At 37.9% G+C, this 13,846-nt stretch overlaps 1 protein-coding gene across 9 annotated transcripts in view; it reads right to left on the reverse strand.

Annotated features, from left to right (window-relative positions):
• The window catches only part of AKAP9 (A-kinase anchoring protein 9), a gene marked incomplete at its 3' end in the record, with an annotated part of 146,319 nt that overhangs the window by 51,035 nt on the left and 81,438 nt on the right, over positions 1 to 13,846 (reverse strand). For all 9 annotated transcript variants that reach the window (XM_082846665.1, XM_082846662.1, XM_082846660.1 and 6 more), the window contains one exon: positions 4,897 to 5,123. In XM_082846665.1, the coding sequence (XP_082702791.1) occupies positions 4,897 to 5,123 (227 nt within the window). The remainder of the gene's footprint in view (positions 1 to 4,896; positions 5,124 to 13,846) is intronic.

The following is a 13,846-nucleotide window of genomic DNA, read 5'->3' on the forward strand; positions in this document are numbered from 1 at the left end:
GTATTTTGATTGTATACTGTACGGCTAAAGACCCAAAACTACTGTACATAAATACTGTACTCTAGTTAGTAAATTTGTTTTTCACACGGATATAGGTTAGCAACTGTAAAATTACTTTATGGGTATATATGGGTATGAAATTACTTTATGGGTATAAATGGTTAACAAATGAATAAAACTGCTGTAGATTGTGAGAGCCTGGTTTTTCGCCTTTGGAGAATAAAGTTACAAAGGAAAGGGGAAAGGGGAGAAAGAATGCTGTGGTACTGGATGGGGATTGGAGGTATCGATATGAAATTATATTTCTATTATATATGCAGATAGATACAGAAATAAATATATATGCAAGGGTTAATATACTACATATATTTTCAAACTGTCTGCTGAGAGGACCATAACACCTTAGTTAACAATAAGCACATATAGCACCCAGGTCTTGGTTTCTAAGTATCTTTCTCCAATAAAGGGAACTTGAATTCCTTGGAGAAGTAGTTGATTCTAGGGCTGGGGCAGGGAAAATACAAGATGGGCCTGGAGTCTCTGATAGTGCAAATGCTCAAAAGAGTAAGCACTTTGAAAGTGCACAAGTGCCAACCTGAAAGAGTTCTTACTGACAAAGCTGGAACAAAACAAACTACTGTAGTATTGGATTATAAACCACTGAAAAAAATTAATAGCTATGAGTTCATATGAAACTCGATTAGTTAAGTAAATAAATGTGAGTGAAGAAACAGCTCTTGGGACTTCCCTGGTGGTGCAGTGGTTAAGACTCCGCCTGCCAACGCAGGGGACACGGGTTCAATCCCTGGTCCGGGAAGATGTCACATGTCGTAGAGCAACTAAGCCCGTGTGCCACAACTACTGAGCCTGCGCTCTAGAGCCTGCGTGCCTAGAGCCTGTGCTCTGCAACAAGAGAAGCCACTGCAATGAGAAGCCCACACACTGCAACGAAGAGGAGCCCCCACTTGCCACAAAAAGAGAAAGCCCGTGCACAGCAAAAAATAAAAATAAGTAAATAAATAATAGAAAAAAGAAACAGCTCTTACAGAATAATTCCAATCAATAAATGAAGGAATGATGAATGAATGATGATAGAAAATCACCATTGGAACACCACAGTAGTAACTGTGCAGGCAAGATCTACCAATGGATGCTAAGATTAGTGGATGGAAGTTTAAAGAGAAACAGGAAATGTGCATAGTATCAAACAGTGGAGAAACCCAGCTGACACCACAAGTAATCGAGATTAACAGCACCTGTAATAAGACATGTGCCTTTCGATTTGACACACAGAGAAGGGCACATAACTTCAATGGTATTCTTGTCAAAAATGAATAAGCTTCATGTAATCATGAGAAAATAGACAAAATCACACCGAGGGATATTTTACAAAATAACTGGCCAGTCCTTTTCAAGTGTCAAGGTCATGAAAGGCAAAGAAAGACTCAGGAACTAACAGAGTCTGGAGAAGATGAAGAAGACATGACAACTAAATGCAATGTGCGATCCTGGAATAGATCCTAGAACAGAAAAAGGACATTAGTGGGAAAACTGGTAAAATCCAGTCTGTAGTTTATAGTACTGTACCACTTTTAATTTCTAAGTTTTGATAACTATAGTGTGGTTACAAAAGATGTGAACATGGGGCTTCCCTGGTGGCGCAGTGGTTGAGAGTCCGCCTGCTGATGCAGGGGACATGGGTTCGTGCCCTGGTCTGGAAAGATCCCATATGCCGTGGAGCGGCTGGGCCCGTGAGCCGTGGCCGCTGAACCTGCCCGTCTGGAGCCTGTGCTCCGCAACGGGAGAGGCCACGACAGTGAGAGGCCCGCATACCGCAAAAAAAAAAAAAAAAAAAAAAAAAGATGTGAACATTAGGGAAAGCTGAGTGAAGAGTACATGGGAACTCTCGGTGCTAGTTTTGCAACTTTTCTGTAAGTCTGTAATTACTTCAAAATGACAAGTTAAAAAACTGTACCCAATGACTACATCTCTTTAAGAATTAAATTCCAAGTTCCATGTGATCTGGTTCCCAGGTATCACTATGACCTTGTCTCCCACACTGTGCCCACTCTTCTTGCTCCAGCTACACTGGGCTCTTTGTCAACCACACAAAGAACTAGCACGTGACCACCTCGATGACCACCTCAGGGCCTCGTACTCACTATTCCTTTGCCTGAAACATTCTTCCCCAACTTACCTATGTGGCTGTCTCCCATACTTCCTTAAGGTAGATGCTTGACCATCACATTATCAGAGAGGTCTTCCTTAATTTTCCTACGTAAAATGTCCTCTTCCCCCATAATGCTCTACCTCCCCTATTTTATTTTCCTTCACAGTAGGTATCAACCATCCGGCATACTATGTTTATTTATTATCAGTCCCCACCATTATATTGTAACCTCTGTGAGAGTAGGGACTTTGTACATTTTGTTCAGTGCTGTACCTCCAGTATCTAGAAGAGCAATTGTTACATACCAGGTGTTCAATAAATTTGATGAATGAGTGACTCATCTCAAAGCATCAAGTCCTCCTATAAGCTTTACTTGTTCCTACCTTTCCCTAAACTGTCAGATACTGCTCTCTTTTCTACTCTCAGGGTATCCTATGCAGAGTTATTTACCTGAATTTCTCTTTCACTGCAAGCAAAAAGATATAGCAGTGTCAGTTCTGTTTTAGATTTTTTTTATGACAAGCGAAAAAGAATCAAGATAAAAGGGAAATATTCCATTATGAAGAAGAACCAAATAATGACTCATTAAAAAGAAAATGGAATACTAGTCATTTCACAAAGAGGACCACACATTATTTTGCATCTATCTGACTGTTAAAAATATTCATCATGTTCAAAATAATTTTAGTTATTAATGAGAATATTCTGAAGAAGTCAATGTCTTTAAACATCTCTCCATGGAAGAATAGTAACTGAACTAAGTTTAAAGAAAATCTTACAGAGCTCCTATTCCCACTGCCTCAAAAATATAATTCATCTAAGAAAAATGATTTTTATATCAAGTGTCAACAACTACTTCAACCTTTTATATAACAGATATTAGTAGAACACTTCAAAATTCCGCTAGAATAATGTGAATATTATAATAATAATTTCTAGGTCAGTGGTTCTCAAACTTTAGTCTGTATCAGTATCACCTAAAGGACTTGTTAAAACGCAGGTTTTGGGGCCCCATCATTTGGTAGGTCTGGGGTGGAGACTGAGAATTTACATTCAGAACAAGTCTTTAGTGGTGCTTATGTTGCTGCTTTAGAGACCACACTTTGAGAACTACTTACTGCTCTGGGCAAAATTTCTGTGATCTATTCAGTGATATTTAAACTGAAACAATAGAGTAAAATCTACATAACACATTGCCACTTTAGTATTTAACAAATGGAGAACCATCAGGCTCCTACTGTACCTCACTACCTGGACACAGAAGCAGATCTGATAAGCTGTAATCTTAGCCTGGAAGACTGACTGTTTCAGGTGTATCTCCTGCACTTGTCTGCTGACAGTGTTAATGGATTATGGGGAAAGTTTCTCTTCAGTAGCCTGTAGGAACAAGTCCAACCACTGATCGCTTCTGATTTGTATACCCTTTTTCCGTGTCAAATGACAAATATATTGCATTAACTAGATTGTCAATAAATTACAATGAGTATCAGGTAGTAGCAACAGTATTAACAGAGCTCAAGATCCAGGTCAAAAGTATTTAATAGTGGTCAAAAAAGGAAAAGTATTAACAGCTGTTTTCATGGTATAAAAGATAAAAACAGAAATTAAATACCAATGTGGCTGAAATAAGCAAAAAAGAAAATAAAAGCAAGATCATGTGGAAATTCAGTATAGAATCAGCTGTATGACTTTCACAGGATAAAAGGAATAATTATGATGCATATTCAAGCATTAAAAGTGCTGAAAAGCAACAGTTGAAAATGCCAGAATTGGCTCAGTTTACTAAGGAGAGTAGCATCCAATAGTCATTGCTACTGCAGAAACAGAATAATTTCTTAAAGAAAAAAAAGTAGCATCAATGGAGGCCAGACATCAGAAATAGCAAGAGATCAAAGATACTCTTTCAACTTTTCAACTTTTGTTTAAAATGCACATGGGATCTAGAAGACTCTGAATAAAGATACCAGTGAAAAAATGTTAATAATACTGGCCCTGTAGCTTAGGACAATAAAGCACTCATTTGATTAACATGAGAGTTGTGATTCTACAGTTAAATTAAGTATTTTTAAAATAAGTGAAATTACTTCATTTTAAAACAGCAAACAATTTTAAAAACTCTGCATAGAGTACTTAAGAGACAATTACTATACAGGGTATAAAAATTTTATAGACAGAGAAAGTTGCAAGTTAAGGTATAAATACAATGGTATATACTCTCAAAAGTTCTATGAAAACAATACTTCAATGTAGAAACCGTCCCTCACTCTAGTTTCCTACCAAGGTAGTAAAGTGAGGTATTCTAATCATATTTGTGAAAAGAATGTAAAAATCACAGGAAGGAATGGTAGGCTTGATCTGTTATATTTCATAGTACTGCTATGACATACTTGAGCACACGGTTTGCTTTAGAGATTCCTTATACCATTCCTTCAAATAAATAATATATATTATAATGGAATATTTCATACAATGGTAAAGTTAAAATCGCTTTTGGTATCAAAAAAAGTAATGTGTAAGAGTCTAGAAAAATCTTAAAATTAAAACATTGAATTTCAGAATTTAAAGACTCTATCAGCAATTGGTTGTCACAAAGACAACCAATTATTAAAGAGGAACCAAACTAGATTTCTGTGAGACAGTAAAGAGAAAACATTTAGTCCTCGTTCCCTGGCTTAAAAGAAAACTCATTTCCAACTCAGTATATATTAGCAACGTAAGGAGGTTACCTGACTACTAGTTTCACTTATGGCTTCTAGGAGTTTTTCAACTGCCGCTTGTAGTCGAGAGCTAATGTTCAGCATAAGTTCTTCATTTTCAGGGTCTATTTCATTTCCAGTAAAGCCACTTCTCATGAGCTGCTGTGATAGCTCCGTTCCTTCCTCAGTTACTTTGGACCACATGCTACTGTCACTCCTTGGTATATCACTTCCAGAATAAGAGGGTTTAGATTCATCTGTAACCAGAATAACACTATTTTAAAGGTATAAATCAATTATAATAATTATAGTAAAAAAAAAGGTTACAAAATAAAATCAAATTAAAACTTGAAATCATTGGAACTATAAGCTATCTTAGTTAACACTGCAACAAAACAAATAAAATAGGCAAATACAGAATGTAATATTATTTGATAACCTACCAGGTATAAGAAGGGGAAGAATAATGCCATGCTAGCTAATAGCGCTTGGCAGAAATTAATATTTGGGATAATTAGTATTTTTTCTTTAATAAAAAATTTAAAACACCTTTCAACGGATATTTACTAAATGCTCATCGCGTAGGGTTTACTAAGTAATGGAGACACATAGGTGGCAAGACTTGGTTCCTATCCGCAAGGACATTACACATGGTGTAATGAAAAACAAATATCTAAACAACAACATGAAAAGAAAACGTTGTGCAATGGGATATTCCAGGTGTATGGAACGACAGAAGTGCTTGACTTTGCATGGAGCAGACCCTTTGATTTCTAAGCACTATACTGGGCAGCATCACCTGCTCGGCTAGATAGTAAAAAGGACTAAAATCTTTTTGCAACTTGCTACTTTTGTAATAGCTATCCTGGGAAAAGGTTAGACTAATAAGCATTTCTAATTTTAACTATGGACTTGTGTTTCCACACTAGTCTTTTTTTCTTATGTAAAGAAAACTGAGTTTACATGGGCAGAAGATAAAGCTTTAGAAGTGTTTTCTCTAAACTGAAATAAAAGCATATGTTATTTATCACTGCCAGGGGATACAGTACTTATCTGTGGGCAGCATGCTACAATCGAACAATGAAATTTCCTGAAGAGGAATCACCTATTCTTTTACTACAAGTAGTACATATTTCTTATCAGTAACTGTACAAATTCAACAAATTAAAGTCACAAGAAATTGTAATTTCCAAAGTACATGGAATAAACATTCAGTATGATACAATCACCCAGGAGAATAAGAGCTATTTATTAAAAAGTCTTGCTAAAGTAGCTGGTGTCATATGGAAGTCTCTCAATCTCATGTAGTAATGATATCAGATGTGGTTTCAGATACAAATCTGAACTCAGCACAATTCAACATTTTATTTATTTATTTTTGGCTGCCTTGGGCCTCTGTTGCTGCGCACGGGCTTTCTCTAGCTGCAGCGAGCGGGGGCTACTCTTTGTTGCAATACGTGGGCTTCTCACTGCGGTGGTTTCTCTTGTTGTGGAGCAAGGGCTCTAGGCTCCTGGGCTTCAGTAGTTGTGGCGCATGGGCTTAGCTGCTCTGCAGCATGTGGGATCTTCCCGGACCATGGCTCGAACCTGTGTACCCTGCATTGGCAGGTGGATTCTTAACCACTGTGCCACCAGGGAAGTCCCAGCACAATTCAACATTCACTAAGCACCTCCTCTGTGTAAGTCACTGGCTGAAGAATCCAAAACTGCATTCTAGAAAATGACATTGTGTGGACCTTTTTTCTTTTTTAAGGTCTTTATTGAATTTGTTACAATATTGCTTCTGTTTTATGTTTTGGTTTTTTGGCCAGTAAGGCATGTGGGATCTTAGCTCCCCAACAGGGATCGAACCCACATCCCCTGCATTGGAAGGCAAAGTCAACCACTGGACCACCAGGGAAGTCCCTAGAGAAAATGACTTTAAATGTTTGCTACTACATAGTTTTGTCTAATTCTTAGTGTAGCAGCAGATACAATTTCATTTTGCATTTTTATTTTCAAAACTGAAAAACAACAACTAGACTGTATTTACTTACATTATTCTACATATTCAAAACTGAATGTCTTGATAATAGGGATTAACAGTTTATAAATATTCATGAGTTCAAAATGATCTTAGAATTCAAAATGAGTTCAGATATAGTACAATGTTTATTACAAAGCCAGTAAATAAAATTAATGTGGTCTAGAAAACAAATGATTTTTTTTTTTTTTTTTTGCGGTACGCTGGCCTCTTACTGTTGTGGCCTCTCCCGTTGCGGAGCACAGGCTCCGGAAGCGCAGGCTCAGCAGCCATGGCTCATGGGCCCAGCTGCTCTGCGGCATGTGGGATCTTCCCGGACCGGGGCACAAACCCATGTCCCCTGCCTCAGCAGGTGGACTCTCAACCACTGCGCCACCAGGGAAGCCCTAAATGATATTTTTGATGAAGTTATGGAAGCAAGAAATATTAGTTTACAACTAGTGTTAAAAAAACTAAAAATACCTATGTAATATAGCACCTTTATCTAAGGAATTAAATGCATTCTAGGGACACTTCCTTTTAATGGATACAGAGAATCTGACAAATCTGAGGAAAGATGATAGTCTGATATGATGGGCAATCAAGGCAGCTTTGTGGTGTGCAAGTATGTGGCGAAGCAAGGATGAGGTAGGGGAGAGAGCAGAAAAAAGGTCGCTAGAAAGTAGGCTGGATCCAAGTTGGGAATGGTCTTAAATTTTTCAGGAACCTGGGTTTTTTTTGTTATAAATAATGGGGAAGTAAATCGTTTTTTGAGCAGGAAGATAATATCAAATGTGTGAATCAGGAAGCAAACTGCAGCAATGCAGAGGAAGGGTTGGAGAAGGAGAAGAGTCTGGTTAGAATACTATTTCAATTGCCCAGATAAGAAATGTTAAAGGCGGACGGGGGCTGGTCACAGGTTGGAAAAGACTGAATGTATAAGACAAGAGAGAAAGAAAAGTAGTAAAAGATGACTCTGGGTTTCCAGCTTAGATGATTCTTAGAGGACAGAAGAGTCATTAAGAGAAATACTAAAAAATTAGGAGAAAGTATACAGAGTAAGCATGAAAAATGATTAGTCTGAAGTGTTAATGGGCTATGTGGAGGAGAGAAGTCAACTTCTGGAAATATGGGTCTGTAGAGACTTAGGAGTCACCGTAGAAAGGTGAGAGTTGAACCCTGGAAGTAGACACATTTGCCTTAGGAGCAATATTTAGTGAGAAGAGGACAAACAACGGTGGAGCATAAGCCAACAGAAGAACCTGTGTAAAAAAAAAAGTTAGAGAAAGACAGGAAAGAGATGTTCCAGGAAACAAGAAGAGGATGTTTCAGAAAGAGAGAGACTTCAATAATGTTATTTGTCTAGAAAGTCAAACGGGACAAGGACTGAGAAGATGCTACTGGATGTGACAATCAGAAGGTCACTGCTGTCCTTAGAACAGCTTTGGTACTATAGAAACAGAAACCAAAGCTGGTGGAAGCAAGAGCTGGTCTAATCTCACATAGAGTTTGTTGCGGTTTACCTTAAGGGGGCAGCAAAGCTGAGAAAAAACAATTTTTTTCAAAATTATGAAGGTATCAGCATGTTTTAGGGTACAGAGAAGGAATCCATGGTGAGGAAAAAACCTGAAGATACTATATATTGCATGGGAGCAAATCTCAAACACAAAATACAAAGGATATATAAAACAAAATGGCTTATAAAAAGCCACTGAAGGGCTTCCCTGGTGACGCAGTGGTTGAGAGTCCGCCTGCTGATGCAGGGGACACGGGTTCGTGCCCCGGTCCGGGAAGATCCCACATGCCACGGGGAGGCTGGGCCCGTGAGCCATGGCCGCTGAGCCTGCGCGTCCGGAGCCTGTGCTCCACAACGGGAGAGGCCACAGCAGTGAGAGGCCCGCGTACCGCAGAAAAAAAAAAAAAAGCCACTGAATGTTAATTTTTTAAATGGCTAATAAAAAAATAGACATTAAAGTACCTAGAAAATATGAAGATGTAAACCAGCTTAATGTATTTTACTGATAACATTTTGAAGATATAAACAAACGAATAAAAATAATCAAATATGTTCCAATGAAGATACAGAACTTTGTTTATTCCAGTGAAATAAAGGAATGAGAACAACATCAAACTTGTACTGTATTTATTATAACTAGTCTTTGGCAAGAAAAAGATAAATTGGCAGGGCAATTTCATAAAATGCCAATAGAAATCTCAGAATGACCAGTTTGGTGAACAGAATCATGATTTCAGATTGGCCAACCACTCACATCTGTGTCTTAAACATGGTATTAAACATGGTAGATGATGGTTATTCAAAAGGTCTTCAGTCACTTTTTTTATGGATTTTACCATGTTCATTCCATACAGATAGCAACAAGCTTCTCAGTTTAAGCAGGGCGGGTGACAGGATAGAGCATTCCCCTGCCCCAGTGGCCTGAAGATCTCTGGCGTTCCAAATGGAAACCAGACTCTTGTGTGACTCTTTTTTTTTTTTTTTTTTTTTTTGCGGTACACGGGCCTCTCACTGCTGTGGCCTCTCCCGCCGCAGAGCACAGGCTCCGGACGCCCAGGCCCAGCGGCCATGGCTCACAGGCCCAGCCGCTCCGCGGCATGTGGGATCCTCCCTGACCGGGGCACGAACCCGTGTCCCCTGCATCGGCAGGCGGACTCCCAACCACTGCGCCACCAGGGAAGCCCTCTTGTGTGACTCTTACACTTAACAGATGAGTAAACTGAAGTGAGGCCCCAGGAGGCTAAGAGACTTGCTCAAGGTCACAGTGAGCTAAAACAAGGATCTCCTCATACTAATCCAGTATTCTTGCTGTAACAACACACTGCTCCAAAAAAATCTGCAGCAAGTAAGATTTAGTCCCTGGTCTTCTAAGGGGGAGGTACATGTATTTTATTACTGAAACATCAGAGTGTAGACCTAAAGGACCTCTTCTTTCAACACATCCTAGGGGAACTCATTTTTATGAACTAGTCTAATATTCACTCAAGTTCAAGCGATTTCACATTGGCTCAAAATTTCCCTTCAATTTCATAAACTAGGTTGCTCTTACGAGGAAGCAAACATTAGCAAGTCAATTATTTATTTTTTTAGAGAGTTAACAAGTCTACACATGTTTAAACTCTAAACAAGTTCAGACTTGAGGGCTGCAAACAGATTACAAGTGCTACTGCTCACAACAAAAGGTGATATATAAAAATTGAAAAGCAAGAGTTCCTTCATAATCAGATTAAAACTGAGCTTTTTGTTATATTAAATAAGACATAAAAGAAATATTTCAAAAGTTCATTTTAGTTTTTACAATAATACTTTCATTAAAAATCTGAAGAAACATCAGAAAAATTCTTATGTATGGAACATGGTGTCAGTATTTTAAAGACATTATCTTCTTCAGTTTTAAATTATAAATTCTATTAATTCAATATTTCCTTCAAGATGCAAAGTGAATCTAAGTGCCCCCAAATGATACTAGTGATCTTCCTAATTTTGTTACTAAGACTAGCACATCACTGCCAAACACAAAAATATAAAAACTAATTAAATGGAAATTACACATAACACCAGCAAAATTCTTAACTCTGCTTTACTAGTCTTCGTACTATATTTCTTAGCAGAGGATTTAATTTTCCTTTTGTATCTTAACATTATTCTTTCAGTATCTATTAACAGTTAAATAATTAAATATTTATTTCAAAAGGCTTAATTGATTCAAATACATAAAGTGGTATTAAGTAAAACATTAAGTACCATGGTTTTATTTTGCCTTGAATCGGAATTTCAGTGCCTCCTTCACTGGACTGAGAATTGGTGTAAAGCAGAGAGCAAAAAGACATTGTTCAATACAACTGTATAACTGAACTGATTAAATTACTTATAATTGAAAAACTATTATTGGATATCTTAAAATAGGACATAGACATATTTAATCTATACTGGGAGACTTAGATGCATAACCATGCATAAGAAAGTAGGCTAGTAGATCAGATGTCCTTCCAAGTCTGCCTTCTCACAGAAAAGGAATATAACATAATCCTCTATGCTACATGTAAAAGAATGAAATTAGAACACTCCCTAACACCATACACAAAAATAAACTCAAAATGCATTAAAGACCTAAATGTAAGGCCAGATACTATAAGACTCGTAGAGGAAAAACAGGCGAAACACTCTTTGACATAAATTAAACATAATCACATAATCATAGCAAGATCGTTTTTGACCCACCTCCTAGAATAATGAAAATAAAAACAAAAATAAACAAATGGGACCATATGAAACTTAAAAGCTTTTGCATAGCAAAGGAAACTATAAACCAGATGAAAAGACAACCCTCAGAATGGGAGAAAATATTTGCAAACGAAGCAACTAACAAAGGATTAATCTCCAAAATATACAAGCAGCTCATGCAGCTTGGTATCAAAAAAACAAACAACCCAATCAAAATATGCGCAGAAGACCTAAATAGACATTTCTCCAAAGAAGACATACAGATGGCTAACAAACACATGAAAAGATGCTCACCATCACTAATTATTAGAGAAATGCAAATCAAAACTACAATGAGGTTATCACCTCATACCAGTCAGAATGGCCATCATCACAAAATCTACAAACAATAAAAGCTAGAGAGGGTGTGAAGATAAGGGAAACCTCTTGCACTGTTGGTGGAAATGTAAATTGATACAGCCATTTTGGAGAAACAGTATGGAAGTTCCTTAAAAAAACTAAAAATAGAACTACCATGTGACCCACCAATCCCACTACTGCGCATATACCAGAGAAAACCATAACTCAAAAAGACACATACACCCCAATGTTCACAGGAGCACTATTTACAATAGCCAGGACATGGAAACAACCTAAATGTCCATCACCAGAGGAATGGAAAAAGAAGATGTGGTACATATATACAACGGAATATTTATTACACAGCCATAAAAAGGAACGAAATTGGGTCATTTGTAGAGACGCGGATGGACCTAGAGTCTGTCATACAGAGTGAAGTGAGAAAGACTATCATATATTAATGCATATATGTGGAATCTGAAAAACTTGGTATAGACAATCTTATTTACAAAGCAGAAAAACAGAGACACAGACGTAGAGAACAAATGCATGGATACCAAGAGTGGGGGGCAGGGGGGGGATGAATTGGGAGAGTGGGATTGACATATATACACTATTGATACTATGTATAAAACAGATAACTAATGAGAACCTACTGTACAGCACAGGAACTCTACTCAATGCTCTGTGGTGACCTAAATGGGAAGGAAATCCCAAAAAGAGGGGATATAGGTATAGCTGATTCACTTTGCTGTATAGTAGAAACTAACACATTATAAAGCAACTATACTCCAATAAAAATAAATAAGTAAAATAAAAGTAACACAACAACAACAACAAATTACCAATTTATTCCTTTTTATAACTATGGGAACACTGTTCTGAAAGTGAGTTTGCTGTCTTTTAAGATACGCTGTTTGGGGCTTCCCTGGTGGCACAGTGGTTGAGAGTCCACCTGCCGATGCAGGGGACACGGGTTCGTGCCTCGGTCCGGGAAGATCCCACATGCCGCAGAGCGGCTGGGCCCGTGAGCCATGGCCGCTGAGCCTGCACGTCCAGAGCCTGTGCTCCGCAGCGGGAGAGGCCACAACAGTGAGAGGCCCGTGTACCGCAAAAAACAAACAAACAAAAGAATCCGCCTGCCAATGCAGGGGACACGGGTTCGAGCCCTGGTTCAGGAAGATCCCACATGCCGCGGAACAACTAAGCCCTTGCGCCACAACTACTGAACCTGCACTCAAGAGCCCGCGAGCCACAACTACTGAGCCCGTGTGCCACAACTGCTGAAGCCTGCATGCCTAGAGCCCATGCTCTGCAACAAGAGAAGTCACCACAATGAGAAGCCCGTACACTGCAATGAAGAGTAGCCCCCACTCTCTACAACTAGAGAAAGCCTGCGCACAGCAATGAAGACCCAACACAGCCATAAATAAACAAGTAAATAAATTTATTTAAAAAAAAAAAAGATATGTTGTTTGCCGAATACTTCAGCAACCACTTGGAGAAGTGTCTAGGAGAACTGCTAACAAAAAAGCACAAAATATTCTTGTAATGTATAGAACATTCCTCAGAGTGTCTTTTGAATATGGTGTAGGTCTTACCTGCAGCACAGCAAAATGCCCTCTTTCCCAAATGGTTAAGTGAAACTAGTTTATGAGATAATTGTTTTTAAAAAAACATAACTTGATAAATACTTTTACAATGAGATCAAGAAAATATTACTTAATTCTTTTCTATACATCAAGATTCATATGCAGAAAACACATAGCCCTCAACTGAGAACTTAACCAAGAGTGAAGTTAATTAAAAAAAAATACTTCTACGAAGTTTGAAAAGAGTGAGTTTAAAAGTTTAAAGTTACAAAAAAAAAAATAAAAAAAAAAAAAAAGTTTAAAGTTACAGTATTATTTCGGCTCTTACTTTACTAAAAGCAGTTTTTAAAATTATCTTTGAATTCAACTAAGTTTTTAAAATCAATTTTACTTAAAATTCCAAATCAAGCTTTTCTCTGCACTTAGAAACATATTACTGGCCAACCTGTAATTAAGTAAACTTTCTCTAAGTGGGATAATTTCTTCTCCTTGCTCCACATGAAACTTAACAAACAGAATGTTCTCAAAAATTGCATAAACTGGCATTTTTATTTTTAGATGACTGGCTTCCAACTGGGGAGAAGTTCTTGGGTATGGAATGGTAGTGAAGGAAGGCCTTGATCTTCTGGTCCAAGCGTCCAGATCCTATCTTTCTCCATCTGACAAAAACTCTTCCCTTTAGAGAGTGGTTTCAGAATGTTGGTTATACCTCACAGATATTGGTAAGAGACCTGAGTGGTGATATGGAATTTTTCTTTTATTGGTGGGGAAATTAAACAGCCTTTGGTTTACGCAGCAGAGTAATAA

The sequence above is a fragment of the Leucopleurus acutus genome (assembly GCF_964270905.1).
Source record: "Leucopleurus acutus genome assembly, chromosome: 9".
Taxonomy (NCBI): domain Eukaryota; kingdom Metazoa; phylum Chordata; class Mammalia; order Artiodactyla; family Delphinidae; genus Leucopleurus; species Leucopleurus acutus.